Genomic DNA, 16,631 nt, shown 5'->3' on the forward strand with positions numbered 1-16,631 from the left:
AATTGTACCAAGTTTTGTTAAAATCCGTGAAGTAGTTTTTGTTTCTATAACGAACATACCACGCGACGGAAGCTTAAAAAAATGAGTAACTTCTCCCGTTTTCCTAACATTTCCCTTCACTGCTCTGCTCTTATTGATCATAGCGTGATGAAAAGTATACTATAACCTGCCCAGGAGTATGAAGAATAATTGTACCAAGTTTCGTTAAAATCCGTCGAGTAGTTTTTGTTTCTATAAAGAACATACAGACAGACAGACAGACAGACAAAAATTTTACTGATTGCATTTTTGGCATCAGTATCGACCACTAATCATCCCCTGATAGTTATTTTGGAAATATATTTCATGTACAGAATTGACCTCTCTACAGATTTATTATAAGTATAGATTTCTGATGTTATTTTTTTTTTTTGGTTGCCCTAAACGTACCCACCAAGGGCTAAGGGCTCATACTGGAGGTACTCAACAACGTGCAAGGTACAATCCCTTATGTTTATCTGCCACGCTCGAGTAGGTAACTGCAAAAAACCCCTCTTCGGCTTCCCTACTATAATGGTCGTCAAATACCATAGAGATGTAAATGGCTCTACTAAGTAGGTCAGTACCTGAGTACTTTTCTAAAGCCTTTTCTTTTCCTAAAGTGCTCTCTGCGTCCGGGGAGTTATATAGAATAAGTAAACTATAAACCATTTTTTAAAGAGAGGAAATTAACTTTTTAGATTCTTATTTAAATGACGGCGGTTCGTTAAAAGAAAAATTAAAAGTTTGTCGTACACAAAATATAATTTTATTGATATATCCATGTTTAATAAATTGTATACATAACATCATCAAATATTATATTATAAACATATACATTTCGTTATACGTTACTAATTGAAACACAAATACAATATGAGATGTTATCCCCATTAATCAGTATGTATTAATTTTTAAAAACGTTTAGTCTTAACACAGCTGTAAGGGCGCGCGCACACTAGCATCTTTGCGGTCCGCAACAGTTTCATCTTCCGCATCAATTCATTAAAATCGCCAGATATACCGGCAACTATGGCATTTGCATTTTACAAAGCGCTTCACACATTTTTGCAAGTTTATAATACATATTCTCAGTAAAAAATATGTAAGTTGACACAATTTCGACATCCATTAAACGTAAATAACGAGAAAAGATGATAAAGCTTTAAATAATAGAAAAGAATGATTAAAATACTTTTACTTTTATAATTTATAATTTTTTATAATTTATAATACTTTTATAATTTTTTCTACATTTTATTTTTATATGTACGTTGGTATAGAAATAAAAAACAATTAGACAAATGAAAAAAAAGTAAATTTGTTTATGAGGAAAAGCTGCATGTAACATGAGACATTACAATCGGTTTGGTTTGGCATGCGCAAAGTTTTTAACTAGGGTACGCACTGTACGTACTAACCGAGGTGATTCGTAACAGATGCTAATATGACATTAGATTGGACACGCGTGTGGCGTGCAGAGTTGCACACACTGGGAGAGCAAACTGTTGCGGACACAGTCGTATGTGTGCGAGCGCCCTCATTCGGACGTGCCACGCGCACACACACCAAGCTCGGAACACCAGATTTATTTACATCCCCACACACAAACACAACAATTGCTTTTGTGTGAGAAAAGTCGTAGAGTTTAGGCCTATTTACAAAGTGGAATACGTTGGAATGCTTGACTGTAGTACAATTTGCGAGCGGTGTAGTACGAAACATTTAATACATTTAGGAACATCGATTCCTCCAATTTACACGACACTATAATTATTGTAATAATAATAATATATTTATTTATATAATTTCTAAAAAATAAATATTATATTAAGCAATACAATAAATAAATTGAAGATTGCACATCAGGATTATATAAAACTTTAGTTAATAAATCTGACACTTCGCACATCTCGTAAGCCGCGCTTACACACATAACATGTATTGGCACGAAGCGACACTATTCTTAGCAAAAAGTAACGAACAATGTCTTGAAAACGAGCAACAAACCTAGGAATGTATCTGACAATAATAAAATATAATAATATATAGAAAGAACAGAACAAGATGATCACAGAATAATATTATCATTAACGACGTATTAAGCATAAATTCGTGCATGTATACAGAGTGCCTAGTGGCAGTTTTCAATGTTGTCATACTGTGACGATCGCGTAACCGTAAACGCGATTTTCTAAGGAATTGCAACAGTTGCAGTAGTGCCACTAGGTGGCGCTGTTTCAATAGGGTAGTTGACTCATATCAAATTTAATATAAACAAAAGTAATTTCGTGTAGTACATGGGATGAGGGTCCGAAATATATCGATATCAATTAATAAAAGTTTAGGATTTCTTTTAAAACTTAATTTAAATATCACGTATATTTTCAAATTTTCCAAACGTCATAAACCCTGGCTTTTATTTTGTTACGTCACTAACACTATAATATTTTTGTTAAACGCTCCATTTGTATGGGATTTATTGTAGTGTAGTAATTGAAATATAGACTGTCATGGCCGACAGGCGTTTTGGCTTGTATTGTCAAAAACATATTTAAAAACTAATATTTTCATGCAATCACGTCTCAAAAAAATTAAAAAAAAATTTCTTTAGTCTAGTAGAACGATAATGAACTATTTAAAAAAAAGTGTCAACTAGCCCATTCCTTGGAAATTCACGTTTACGGTTACGCGATCATCACAGTATCATAACATTGAAAACTCTCACTAGGCACACAGATGTCCAAGACAATATAAACACATTATTACATCGACGGCTCAGCTACTAGACATCGAACGCAGCAAGGCTATGCAACAACAATGTAACTATTATAATATTAATATGACATTATTCCACAAAAACTTTAAACAACATTTATATGTGAATAATGACACTTAGAAACATCAATGTAAAAATCCCATATGCACTTTTTACTATAATTCGTATAATTGAATACAATTAAAAAAGATACCTCTGCTTATCTACATTGAAAATAATTCATTTAAAATATAATTAGATCGTATTCAGTTAACATTTCACTAATATATCGATTAATTAAATTAACAAACACGAATAATTGTGGGATCGTACTAAACTTTTTTTTTTTTCATTTTATTTTTGGAACACAGTTATTTCTTAGAAATAAGGTCAAATCTGACGATTCCTTATCGATACACCGGGTGGTAACAATCTCAATAAATTTATAATCTCTAAATTCATAAACAAATTTAATCTATATTACATAATGTCATCAATTAAACGTCATGTTCTATTATAATAAAAACAAATTAAACACTATCGACAATAAAACATGGAAGGTACTTGATAATTATGGTTAAATAAGTTCTTCGAGAGCGCAGCAGCGGGCGACTCGTGTCGAACGAAACACAGCGTCGGAACAATCATATAGACCATCGATTCCCAAAGTGGTCCAGGTGGACCCCCCAGGGGTCTACGGAAGACTCGGCGGGGGTTTACGTTCACGAAATTCTAAATAAAATTGTGAAATTGATGGCTTCCTTGTGCTGTGAGTAAATATCAAAAATTAAATTTGACGGAAAAAACTTTTTGCCTGGACAATTTTAATTTTTGTCATCCACTCAAAGCACAATCAATTAATTAACTGAGTAATCAATTATCACTATTTTTTCGACGCAAATTTCCATATTTAAATATAATCACATTTTTTTTGACGAGTTTTGGATAGAAATTTAGCAGGGAGTCCACAGGAACCAGTTGAATTAGAAAGTGGTCTATGAGGAAAAAAAAGTTTGGGAACCTCTGACACAGACGAAGCAGTTACTTGTAAAATCAGTCTCATTCGCATAAGGAAGTGATCACAGCACACGCACTGGAAACTCGTTGCAGACGAGGGGCCACGACCCTCGCAACAGAACATTAACATTAGAGCACCTTGGTTGCTAACTTTACACTTAAATATGATAAAAAACATGCAACAGACCGATTGATTATTATTTTATAAAAATATCAAATGTATGGAAAACATACGGCGCCTACAAGACCGACAGAGTCCATTTAGAAGTATGCCACTTATAGTAAATATTTTTTTCCATAATAAACGCTGTCGTGTAAATAATATTTATAATTACAGCACGCTCCGTCGAACGGCGAACGAAATAAATGAAAGTCAATAGCGTAGACTAGATATGAAGATCTGTGGAAAATTACAGATACGGTTAGGCAAAGTCCGCAATGTTTTCTAAAAATTCAGAATGGCAGCCCCGAAAATATATACTCTAATAACATTTTACAATAATTTTAAATATAAAATATTCCCGTAATAAAATTATAAAACACGTTTCACTATAGGCCGTATAATATGACGGAGGCTAACGTCGCACCGAACCATCTCGTCGCCATCGTAGCGTCGCGCGACGAGCGACGAGCGACGGCGGCGCATCGCTCGCCGGCATCTCATGGCGGCGGCGATTACAAATTTTAATATCTACTATATACACATAAATATATTTGACGCTTTCGGGACACGGCGAGGGGGTCGCGTCGGGCGTCGCATCGGTCGTGTGGGGGGCGGCGCGCTCACAGGCGGGCGAGGGCCCGCGGGCGCGCCGCCGCCAGCGCGCGTCACGGGCTCGGCTCCACCAGGCGCTGCACCAGCACGGCCACGATCACGGCCAGCAGCAGGAAGCCGGCCGCCATGAGCAGCGCGGCGTGGCGCGGCGACAGCGAGCGCGCCGCGCGCGGACGCCGCACGCGCGCCGGCGGCGGCGGCGCGGGCACCGACAGGCGCGCGGCCGCCGACCAGGCGCCGGCCAGCCCGCCACGCACGGCGCACACGCGCAGCGCGTACTCCGCGCCGTGCTCCAGCTCCTCCAGCGTGTGCTGGCTCGCGCCGCCCGCGTACACCTGCGCACACACTCCCTGTACACGCACTGTCAAAGTCAAATAGTTATTCGTGCCACTGTCATGTAATGAGGGCCATTGATAACTGATAAAGGGCTGCTTTATCACGCCCTCGTGCACGCTACATTCCTTTTACTACAATAGCGAATAATTGTTACCTCTTTGAAAATGGCTTCCTTGCCGCGTGCGCACTGGAGCACGTACTCCGCGTCCTCCAGCGGCTCCCAGGAGACGAGCGCGGCGCGCGGCGCCACCATGGCGGCTTGCGGCGCGGCCGGCGCGGGCGGCGGCGCGTGCGCGGTGCGCGCGTCCGTGGGCGCGGACCAGGCGCCGCGCCCGCCGCGCTCGTCGCTCGCCCGTATCCGGAACGCGTAGGTCGTGGCCTCGCGCAGCTTCTTCACCTTGCACGAGTGCGCCGAACCGCGGTACACGGGGCGGAACTCGCGCGCGTCGGGCGCGCGCATCTCCACGCAGTACTGCGCGCCGTCCGCGCCCGCCCACTCCAGGCGCAGGAAGTTGTGCGCGGCCAGCGCGCAGCGCAGCGCGGGCGGCGCGGGCGGGCGGGGCCGCGTGGCCGCGCGCGCCTCCTCCGACCAGTCGCCGAGCCCCAGCTCGTTGAGCGCGGCGACGCGCACGCGGTACACGGTGTCGGGCTCGAGCCCCTCCACGAGGCGCTCCGGCGTCGGGCCCTCGGTCTCGAAGGCGGCGTCGTCCACCTGCACGCGGTAGCGCAGCACCTCGGCGCCGTGCGCGTCGGGCGCGCGCCACTGCAGGCGCAGCGAGTCGGCGGCGGCGTCGTGGCGCAGGCCGGCGGGCGCGGCGGGCGGCGCGCGCGGCGTCAGCGCGTCCCGCACGCCCGACCACGCGCCGCGCCCCGCCGCGTTGGCGGCGCGCACGCGGAAGAAGTACGGCGTGAAGGGCGTCAGCTGCGTCACGGTGCACACGGTCTCCAGCCCGCGGTACACCTCCGCGAACTCCACGTTGTCGGCGCTCGCCTCCAGGCGGAAGTCCGCGAGCGGCGCGCCGTTGTTGGCGGGCGCCGTCCACTCGACGCGCACGGCGCGCGGCCCCGTGGCGAACGCGACGGGCGTCTCGGGCGCGTCGGGGGGCGCGGCCGCCGTCGTGAACCGGAGCGGCGACGACGGCGGGCCGGCGCCCACCCTGTTGCAGGCGGTCACCCACGCGCGATACTCGCGGCCCGGTCGCAGCTCGCGCACGGCCGCCTCCAGCTCGAGCCCGGCGTAGGCGAGGCGCACGAGCCCGTCCGCGTCGGCGAGGTCGAGCCGGTACTCGGTGAGGGGCGCGCCGCCGGTGCAGTCGGGCGCTCGCCAGCGCACGGACGCGTGCGAGGAGCGCGGCGCGGCCACGAGCTCGGGCGCGGCGCAGACGGCGGGGCACGTGGCCTCCGTGAGCACGGTCTCGGTGGGCGACCAGTCGCTGTCGCCGGCCGCGTTGGCGCAGCGCACGCGCGCGCGGTACGTCGTGCCCGGCAGCAGACGCTCGCAGTGCGCCTCGCGTTCGGACCCGCGGTACGCGCAGTCGAAACCGTCGCCCGCGTCCAGCTCCAGCGTGTACGACTCGATCGCGGCGCCGCCGTCCTCGCCTGGTGGGTCCCAGCGCAGGCGGAAGGCGCGCGAGTGGATCTTGCCGCGCGGCGCGGGCCGTCCGGGGGGAGACGGCCTCTCGGGGAGCGTCCGGTACGTGACCTCGGCGGACCAGGGCCCCAAACCGTCGACGGTCTCGCATCGGAGCCGAAACCGGTAGTCGGTCGCGCGGCGAAGCCCCTCGCACACGTGGGCGCAGTCGGGGCCGCTGTAAACGGGCAGGAAGCCGTGGCCGCGCGCCGCGTCGTCCATCTGCAGGACGAACTCCTCGTCGGCGCGCCGCTGCCAGGCGAGCGACAGCGAGGCGGGCGCGGCGGCGCTGAGGGCGGGCGGCGCGGGCGCGGGCGGCGGCGAGCCGGCCGTCCACACGACGGTCTCGTCGCTCCAGGCGCCGCGGCCGCACTCGTTGACGGCGGCGACGCGGAAGCGGTAGCGCGTTTGCGGCGCGAGCCCGCTGACGGAGTGCTGGCGCGTGCGCGGGCGCGCCAGCTCAGCGAAGCCGTCGCCGGCGTCCATCTCCAGCGCGTAGTGCGCCACGCGCGCGCCGTTGTCGGCGGCCGAGGCCCAGCGCAGCAGCAGCGAGGTGCGCGCGCGCTGCGTGACGCGCGCGGCGGGCGGCGCGTCAGGCGGCGCGGCGGGCGCGCGGAACGTGGCCGCCTCGCTGGCCGCGCCCGTCACCTCGCCCGCGCGGATCTGCAGGCACACCGAGTACTCGCATCCGGGCCGCAGATCGCGAACTCTGTAACAGACGGAATTTTATTTAGTTAAATGTTACATTTTCATGACTGTATGTGTATGGTATTTAATCCGCTACATACAAATTCACAATCAACGAGTCATACTCACCGACATGACAGTGACGGGCCGCTGTAAATAGCTTTATATCTTCCTCGGTCACCCAGTAAGAGATCGTAAGTCAGATCGACGTTAGGTAGATTGACGCCTTCAGGCAACGGGGAGTTCCATTGCACCAGTGCACTCGTTGGCGTCATGTCGCTAACCTATAATGAAATGAATGATTTATCAATAAATTATAAGACTGTTAAACACAATCAAAAATATACGCCCCATCCTAAACCCCTGCCCTCGCCGCGCCCATCAGCTCCTCGAGTGCTGTCAGTGAGGAGAGCTGGTAGACGTGTTACCTGCGGCGTCCTCGTGGCCGAGAGCAGGTCCAGCAGCGCCTGCGTGTCGTTCTCGTCATCGCCCTGCACGGAGGCGCCGGCGGACGAGCCCTCGCCCTCCGACCAGGCGCCCGACGACGCGCCGCCGCTGCCCCCACTGCCCTCGCCGCGCCCGTTTAGCTCCTTGCGCGGTGATAGTGAAGGGGTGCTCGCACCTGAATTGTTTACCTCTGTGAATGAAAACATCGATTATATTTGTCTTTCGTAACTCTTACAAACTGGGTATATTTAAAATGAAAATGAATAAGCATTTTCTAAACAAGCATGTCTTACATCCATAATATTAATAATCATAATATTTTTCTGTATTGTATGTTTCTTTGTGGTGTACAATAAAGTATATTTTCATTCATTTTCATTTCATTTCATCCATCAGGTGAAATTGTAGTCAAGCACAAATTTATATCAAATAAATAAATACTCCTGTCTATTTTACATTAAATTAAAATATTACGATTTTGTAATAAGTTCATGTTTACATAATGTTTACAAACAAAATGAATGACTCACCTATACCATTATTCCTATTGTTATGTTTACGCTCTAGCTTCTGCTTAAGTTTGGAGTATTGCCGCTGTGTTCTCTCGTCCTTCTGATACACAGGGGGTGGGGAATGCTGCATGTGGTGTGGAGGAACATGGTGGAAGTGGGCTGGATACCCCGTCCCATAGAAATGTTGTGGACCTCCCGCACCATTGGTTGGGCCCTGGAAATATTAAAAGTTCTATATAATGAACATTATCAAGGCAGTATTAAGGTAGACTCAGTTTCTTGGGTGCACAGAATAAAGAGTTGTATTTAGAAATGTCAAAAGAAGATGGGTATACTTCACCATTTCATCATCATCGTTCATCATTGTCAACCCATATTCTGCTCACTGCAGAGCATGAGTTTCCTTTTAGAATGAGGGGATAGGATAGTCCACCACACTGGTCCAATGCGGATTGGCAAGCTTTACACACAAAGAATTAAGAAAATTCTCTGGTATACAGGTTTTATTATGATGATATTCCTTTACTGTTTAAGACATTTTGAAGATGCATGCCCCGGACTGGATTCGAACCTACACCCTCCAGAATCTGAGACATAATATTATGTTATATTCAGTGGGCTATCACGGCTCTATCAGTATATTTATGAATAGTAAATTTTTGTGTGTTCCACTGAAATATATAATTATAAAATATATAAGAATAAATATAATAAAATAAAATATATAAGAAAAAAGTTCCACAAAGGCAGGATTGTCAGTAGCGTTTTATTTGGGACTAGTACAACTTTGTGAATAACAATCCCTTCATTGGTGAATTAACTTTTCTTTTTAGAGTTCCTTACCTATAGAAAGAAGCGAAACCCTATAGGATAGGACCCTATACCTTGTTTTTGTTTATTTATTTACTATTGTAACACATAACTTGTAATTGTAGTGAAAATGTACAATAAATAAAATATAATGCAACAGCATGGTACATATTCATTGTAAGTTATTTTTACCTTGTGCAAATTGATTTATAAATATTAGTTATTAAAATAAATATTATACAAAAGGCAGCCTTATCGCTTAGTAGCTATCTCTACCAGGCAACCTTATATTTAAGAAAAAAATATTGTGAGATTTTAACTGCAGGCAGTATTTTGAGTAAATATAATCACAATAAAAATAATATATACAACAGCTTTGTACATATTCATTGTAAGTTATTTTTACCTTGTGCAAATTGATTTATAAATATTAGTTATAAAATAAATATTGAAATGAAATGAAATTTTATTATTTTATAGTTTTCAGTCTCTGATGTGGCTGAGACCTTCTTTTAAGTTAAAACCTGTATCAGAAGGTCTCGCTCTTCCTTAATAACAAATTTTTATATTATACAAAAGGCGGCCTTATCGCTTAGTAACTATCTCTACCAGGCAACCTTATGCATAAGAAAAAAATATTGTGAGATTTTAACTGCAGTGCAGGCAGTATAACAACAATATGGTTACAATAAATATTTAATTTCAAGATTAAATACCTTAGATGTATCTTTGTTGCCATTGCCAGAGCCTTTTTTTATAGGGTCTGATTCACTCATCACTTACAGTTTTGTGTTTATTTTGATATATTATGTTATGTAGCGATTTATTTTTCAAGTTTATTATCAGCCAACTTGACAGCAAGGCACACGTCAGTCGCCACGTAAGTACTACGAAGTGGACTGATAACGCGTATAGCAATCACAAAAAGCAATTCCAAACAACTGTAGATACAACTTTGCAAACGAATGGAGACAACGAAAAAGGAATAAAAACATACATGATGTGTACTACTAAAATTGGTCGTGTTTTGATCTCTACACGTGGATTATACTTTACAGGCGAATATGAAACAATCGATAAATCGGCGGAAATCGTTTGCACAGCCGATTAACACACTGTACACTTTGGCTGTGTTATCCATTATTTGCGATACCACTCGACTCGAGTCTTACGTGAAGCTATTGTTACTGCATTTTTTGTGTTACGTTGAACAATATTATGATTGAAAGAGCAACAAGTAGTGAGAACACTGTAAAATTAAAATAAAAACAAGAGTTTGTTTTACATCAGGATCACATCTTTTTTATTTTTGGTAGGATTAACTTATAATGGTACTAAATACTACTGTTTTAGATGATTTTCAAGTAACTTTTAATCAGTTTTGTTAAGCATTTTATGCAAAATTATAGAAATTGCTATAAATTTATATTGCAATTTATCAATCAACCGGCAAGCGACCAAGCGTCAACGTCATTGACAATTGACATATTTTGACAAATTTGACAATGACAATGACAAATGACTTTGACATTAGCAATCACAGACCCACTTCGCAGTAGCATCTACTTGGACCAATGGTCATCTATAACGCCGTTTGTTATTATCATAGAGATACATCTATAGTAGAGACACGTATTATAATTATTATTTTTTTTCACACAAATTAAAATTTAGAGGTGCATGCCCCGGTCCGGATTTGAACCCACACCCTTCGGAATCGGAGGCAGAGGTCATATCCACTAGGCTGTGATACGGCTCTTGAATAAATGAATATTGAATGATATAAAATAACTCACATAGTGATGTGGCGGTTGATGGTGCGGCGGTGGTTGATGGTGCGGCGGCTGGTGGTGCGGTGGTTGATGGTGCGGCCCGTGGTGCGGATGCGGTTGAGCGTGCGGGTGCGGCACCAGGAAGTGCCGCATGCCTTCGTCCATTGGAGGCATCATTGGAGGCATCATGGGCGCAGACGTTACTACCGGCATGCCGCCTAGAAAATTAAATTTTTTTTTTGAAAAAATTACCATATCGAATTGTATGTACCTACATAGAAGATTAATTTATATACGTTCGACTAAAATACCGTTTTTTACAAATCCCTTATTCGGATTATGTACAAGAGATAATAATTGATGTTTGGATGGTTTTCGATTGTTACAACACGCTTTAGTTCGATCGCATTCGAAGTTTAAACATATCCACATAATATAAAATCTCCTTTATTGAATTCGTTTAAAAACCTCGATGGGTATATTCCTAAATTATTATAAATACAAATGCGAAATGTAGCTCGATTTGGGCGTCGCTCGCTTGATTTTGACATCATCGCCGGCCGTTCCGCCTCGTGGCCGTAATTCTGCGGTTTATGAATGAACATGTTTTGGGCATTCGCAGAAATAGCTTTTTGTGGGATAATCCGTTTCGAAATCGCGGCGGAATCGTGCTGCATGGTTTTAGAACAAACTTACTAAATGCTACCGACCGCAAGCTTTGCCTTGAGGCAAATCAACTTAACGTCACTATAATATTTTTTTTCTTATTAAAAATAACTACCTACCTACTATAATTAACCCTTATACTTACTTAAATAAACATTTAACTACTAATCTACACAGAGTACAAACAATGCTTATATGTAGAATTATTTTACAAGAACTACTTAACGGATTTTCATGCAATTTTCTTTGATAGGTAGAGTCACTGATGAGAAATTCAGATATATGTACAATTTATGAAGGTCTAATAATGCGCTAGTATTTTAGAAAATAGGTAAACCAACAAACAAACTTATGATGGTTCGCTCTATCATTAATTTTCCAGGACTGTCGTCACATACACATTGCACTAGCCATGAATAAATATTTTCAGTCCAGTTTTTTACGTCAAGGAGAGTCCTACAAGAGTCTTCACAAGAGGCAAGAGTCCTACAAGAACATGTATTCTTAATATTATATTATTAAGACACATTTGATGTTAATGCGACTTTATTTCTTTCGTTTTTATGTAGAGTAGAGTAAAATTTACAAAGATACTTCGATTTGCCGACTGAAGAAAAATGTGTAAAAAGAAAATTACTTATGTCTGGACGATGACCTTATCAAACTGAATGTAATACTTAACATAAAGTCTTCAACCTCTCGAAAATATAAAAGTTCCATTCAAGGAGGAATATCCTACAAAGTCATTTACCTTCAGTTGCTCTCAGTATCAAGTGATTTGAACAAAGAATAAGGTTTCTTAGGAATGGAGCATTAATATGTAAAACTTACATCGCCCGCGACTTTGTTTGCGAAAAAAATAGCTTTTAATTTTTTTAACCCTGATTTAAAATATTAAGTTTATATGATAGTCATTTCGTGAATCAGATAGCTTTGAAAACTAAATGATTTTTACGATTACTTAATTTAAATATTAAGCCTAATTTACCTATGTGAAAGGGTTAAAAAATACCCTAAATCTATACTAACATTATCAATGCGAAAGTAAGTCTGTGTGTCACCTTTTTACAGGAACAACTTTGCTATTTTAACTTTTGTTTATACTCGTAAGTGAAATTTTAGGTGCAATAAAGTAGAAAAACCCTTTTTTGGGAGACTTCAGCGCCACCTACCGCCGGCATTTCTTCTTGAACAGCTATAAGCCAAAAAGATAAAATGTGCATCGCAACTTCCTCTATATTTTTTGTTCAGTTTCTGTAAAATGTATTTCTAAATTATTTTTAAGTTTTTCGAGTTTTTCAAAATTAATGGCATCAGACACAACTGGTACACTTACAGGGTAACTTAACAGGGTATTTTAGTAACATCATTTATAAGCGAAAAAAAAATAATTGTGATTTCATCAAAAAAAGACAGATTGGCTGGAATATATTATGCAGGTTTTCTCACGATGTTTTCCTACCATGACATATAATTTCTTAAAATACACATTACCGAAAAAATCAACGTGCCCCGGACTGGATTTGAACCATCCAAACTTAAGTCATTTTAGGGACTTCCAAACATCACGATCCTGAGCCGCCTCCGTCCAACTGTGACTCGCTTGATGTCGTCAGTCGATCGAACCTACGCCTACCGAAACAAAGGCAGATGTCATATCAACTTGGCTATCTCGACTTATAGATACTCACCATATTCGGTGTGCACAGCGCACATGTGCGCGTGCGGAGGGTGCTGCTGAGGGTGCGGGCACATCTCCGGCGGCACGTAGTAGGGCTCCGGCGGGTAGTACTCGCCGTAGTAGGGGTCGGGCGCGCCGCCGCCCGCGCCGCCGCCCTCCGCCACTCCCACGCCCACCATAGCTAGCAGCGCATCGCTCGACGCCCGCGACGCATCCGTTGCGCGACCGACCGAGTCGCGCGCAACTCAAACTGTAACAACGACAAGCAAATGTTACTTAATCATCATCATTATTAGCAGGGGCGTAGCTACCGCCGTATCTATGATACGGGGCCCCCGGACTACAGGGGACTCACGTGTGAAAGCAAAAATTAGTAAAATTCAATCTACAATAATCTGGCGCTTTCCAGAAAAATAAACAAAAAACTGCCTACTGATCATTAGCATCTGTCAGTATATTTAAATTTTAAGGGAAAAAGAAAAATCATCATCATCAGCAACATCAACCCATAATTATTGTTGAGTACGAATTTCCTATCAGAATGAGAGGGGGTTAAGCTAGGTACTGAAAAGTTATAATGCACATTTTAAGAACGGATTCGAACCTCCACCTTCCGAATTGCAGGCAGAGGTCATAATATCCCCTGGGCTATCACGGCTCTAAAAAGAAAATTTGGAAAGATTATGTCTTTCCAAGGAAAAGAAAAGATTTGGAAAGATTATGTCTTTAGGAAGAGTCGTCATCATCTGTCTTTTTTGGCACATTATAAGACAAATACCTTGGCTAGATGCACTAATATGGTATATTATGTGCCTCGTCCAAAAGACCAAACGCTCTGTTCAAGGGATTTTGGTGTAAGTATAGGTATTGGTATGTATGTAAAAATTATAATCCGTTCTTAGCGGACGTCTACATCTATAAAACTACCTGTCGTTTTTTCGATATTTCGTGATGACCTTTCCCTTTTAAAGGTATAGATTGGAATATTTTTGGCTTTAAAGTTACATCTCAAGAGCAAGAGAACGTCCGCTTCCAATTTCAAGGTGTTCATATAGTACCTACCCGCAACCGCTGACATAGATAACTGGCGCATCCACGCAGAGCTCGTGAGCATCGTTGCCAATTTGTTGAGAATTTCCCAAATTGCGGGGAGATCAATTCAGGAGAAGTTAGTTTTGGCCATTCCAAGCATTTTTCCCCAAAACTGACTCAAACTCGTCCTTCCGAATGGTCCAACTCAATTTTGGACTTCCTTGACCACTGCAGTGAAGTGGTCACTGGTCAATCAAGCAAGTCCAAAATTGAGTTTTTTCTTTAGGTGGAGATTTTAAAAATCTTTATAAGTCGACACGACACTGGAACTATTTGGATACTCAATAGAACCAGGGTTTTCATACATGTTCCAAAAACAAAATTAAATTAAACGGATAATAAAAATGACGATGAATGAAATACGGATATGACAAAACACCCTAAAATTTAAAATTAAGTCTGCGTTAATTTTGCACTTTTCCCTGATTTACTTTTTATTATGTGGGGAATTGGATTATTTTCTTTCGTCAATTTGGGGAGTTTTGCTCGGATTTGTGGGGAATTGGGAAAATAGGAACTCGGCAACGCTGGTCGTGAGGCGCCGAGACAGGGCACCATTTAAAAGGCAAATGCCGTCACGATGCGCTCGCGCGGATGGTATCGATTTGACGAGCCGTGCAACTCTTGTGCAACCGCAGCGCACTATTATTGTCGCGTAATGAGATTAAGCTTATAAAATTACATTTGCACATTCAGTCCCTTTCCAATCTTGAGTGGGTTACGTAATCTGAAAGGCGTACGTACTGAGATCTATGCTTTATATGGATTTCTTAGGTACCTACCAGTGGCGAAAAATGGAATTTAGATAGAGGTAAGCCGTCCCAAAGAAGAAGAAAGTCATACAGTGTGATACAAACTACGGTTTCTCATATATCTAGATACAGTTCAACAATGAATATGCATAGATTTTTAAAAGGTGAGGCGTGAATCGGCTTGCCTGCTTTGACTTGTCTATATCTCCAACCGATTGAGTTAAATTTTCTATTGAAAAGAATTCATACCCCGACTCGGGACTTGTACCCAGGGACCCGTGATCCGAAACGAGGCAGATCAAACAATTGAACCGTTATCAATAGCAGTATAATACAGACCTAATATAACACCAAAGTTTCGCAAATCTCTAGTAACCTAAAGGAAAAAATATTAACATGGACACGCCCGCATTGCCGATCGCTCTTTCGCAACGCGAGACGTGAGGAAATAAATAGAACGCAGGTTATATTTCATGATACATTTTCCCAGATCGAATGTATCAAATATACTAGACCATAACGGTTAGTGACACGTGTAACACGAGAACTGATCCTGATCAAACGTGGAACGGTAACCTTACTTTTCTATTTATCATGTTGCCTATTATGTAAAGTTATTCTTTTCGTTTTGATACCAACGATTTTATACTATACTAGAGGACGCCCGCGACTTCATCCGCGTGAAATTTAGTTTTTCACAAATCCCTCGGATACCATGAATTTTTTGGGATGAAAAGTAACCTAAGTAACCTATGTGTTAATCTAATCTAATCTAATCTAATATAAATAAAGCCCAATCGGTTCAGTAGTTGCGGCGTTAAAGAGTAACAAACATTCAAACAAATGTCCATACAAACTTACGCGTTTATAATATTAATAGGATAAGAAGAACATCACCCCAAAAACTACACCGTTAACTTACATGAGATATCAATGTAAATATAGTTTTTAGACTTTCTAAACAGACAACTCAAAATTGTAGACAATATTTAGGAGTTATTTGTTAAAATAATATCCGTTGTTTACTGCGTTTAATGCGACTAAATGAAATTCTAGGCTAGAGAAGAATGTCATTTAAACCCGCAGAGTAGAGTGATAGGTCTAAATACTAGAAGAGAGACCTAATCCTGAAGTGGGCTAATAGAAATATGCTGATGTAGATTATTCGGAAGTAAATGTCAAAGTAAACATCATTTCCTCATTAATTCAAAATCAAATAGTCACGGGTCACTAATGATGAATGACATAGAAAAGTTACAACACATTCCAATGTTATTCTACCTTTTTACTAATGTTTAATTATTTATTATTAGCCAGCATTAAGGTCAATATCCTCATACAAAACAAATCATCTACTTATAACAAAAAGTGCAGACAAACAATGTAAAGGTGTCTGATATCATGTCAACATCAGCATAATGAAAAAAACATGCGATGACCAGACCTACCGTTTTATAAAAACTGAAAGTTTCTTAGCTCATGCTCCGGGCTTCCACCATAAGTTAGTCATAATCATCATTAATAAACATATTCGACTCATTGTTGAGCACGAGTCTCCTCTCAGAAAGCGAGGGGTTACACCTTAGTCCACTGTACACTGGCCAAATGCAGATTGGCAGACTTCACACATATAGAATTAAGTAAAATCTCAGGTATGCAGGTTTTCTCGCGATGCTTT

At 42.7% G+C, this 16,631-nt stretch overlaps 1 protein-coding gene across 2 annotated transcripts in view; it reads right to left on the bottom strand.

Annotated features, from left to right (window-relative positions):
- Positions 1–764: 764 nt before the first annotated feature.
- LOC112058229 (fibronectin type-III domain-containing protein 3a-like) overlaps positions 765–16,631 on the bottom strand; it is a 79,430-nt gene continuing 63,563 nt past the window's right edge. The window contains exons 2-8 of one of the 2 annotated variants that reach the window (XM_052890106.1): positions 13,120–13,359; positions 10,787–10,980; positions 8,199–8,394; positions 7,650–7,858; positions 7,351–7,505; positions 5,059–7,243; positions 765–4,903 (exon numbers count right to left, since the gene is read on the bottom strand). In XM_052890106.1, coding sequence (XP_052746066.1) covers positions 4,622–4,903; positions 5,059–7,243; positions 7,351–7,505; positions 7,650–7,858; positions 8,199–8,394; positions 10,787–10,980; positions 13,120–13,288 — 3,390 coding nt within the window. In that variant the 5' untranslated portion in view covers positions 13,289–13,359 and the 3' untranslated portion in view covers positions 765–4,621. Of the gene's footprint in view, positions 4,904–5,058; positions 7,244–7,350; positions 7,506–7,649; positions 7,859–8,198; positions 8,395–9,706; positions 10,432–10,786; positions 10,981–13,119; positions 13,360–16,631 lie in introns of those variants that run through there. The other variant, XM_052890112.1, reaches the window with a different exon arrangement.

This window comes from Bicyclus anynana, chromosome 3, assembly GCF_947172395.1.
Source record: "Bicyclus anynana chromosome 3, ilBicAnyn1.1, whole genome shotgun sequence".
Lineage (NCBI taxonomy): Eukaryota > Metazoa > Arthropoda > Insecta > Lepidoptera > Nymphalidae > Bicyclus > Bicyclus anynana.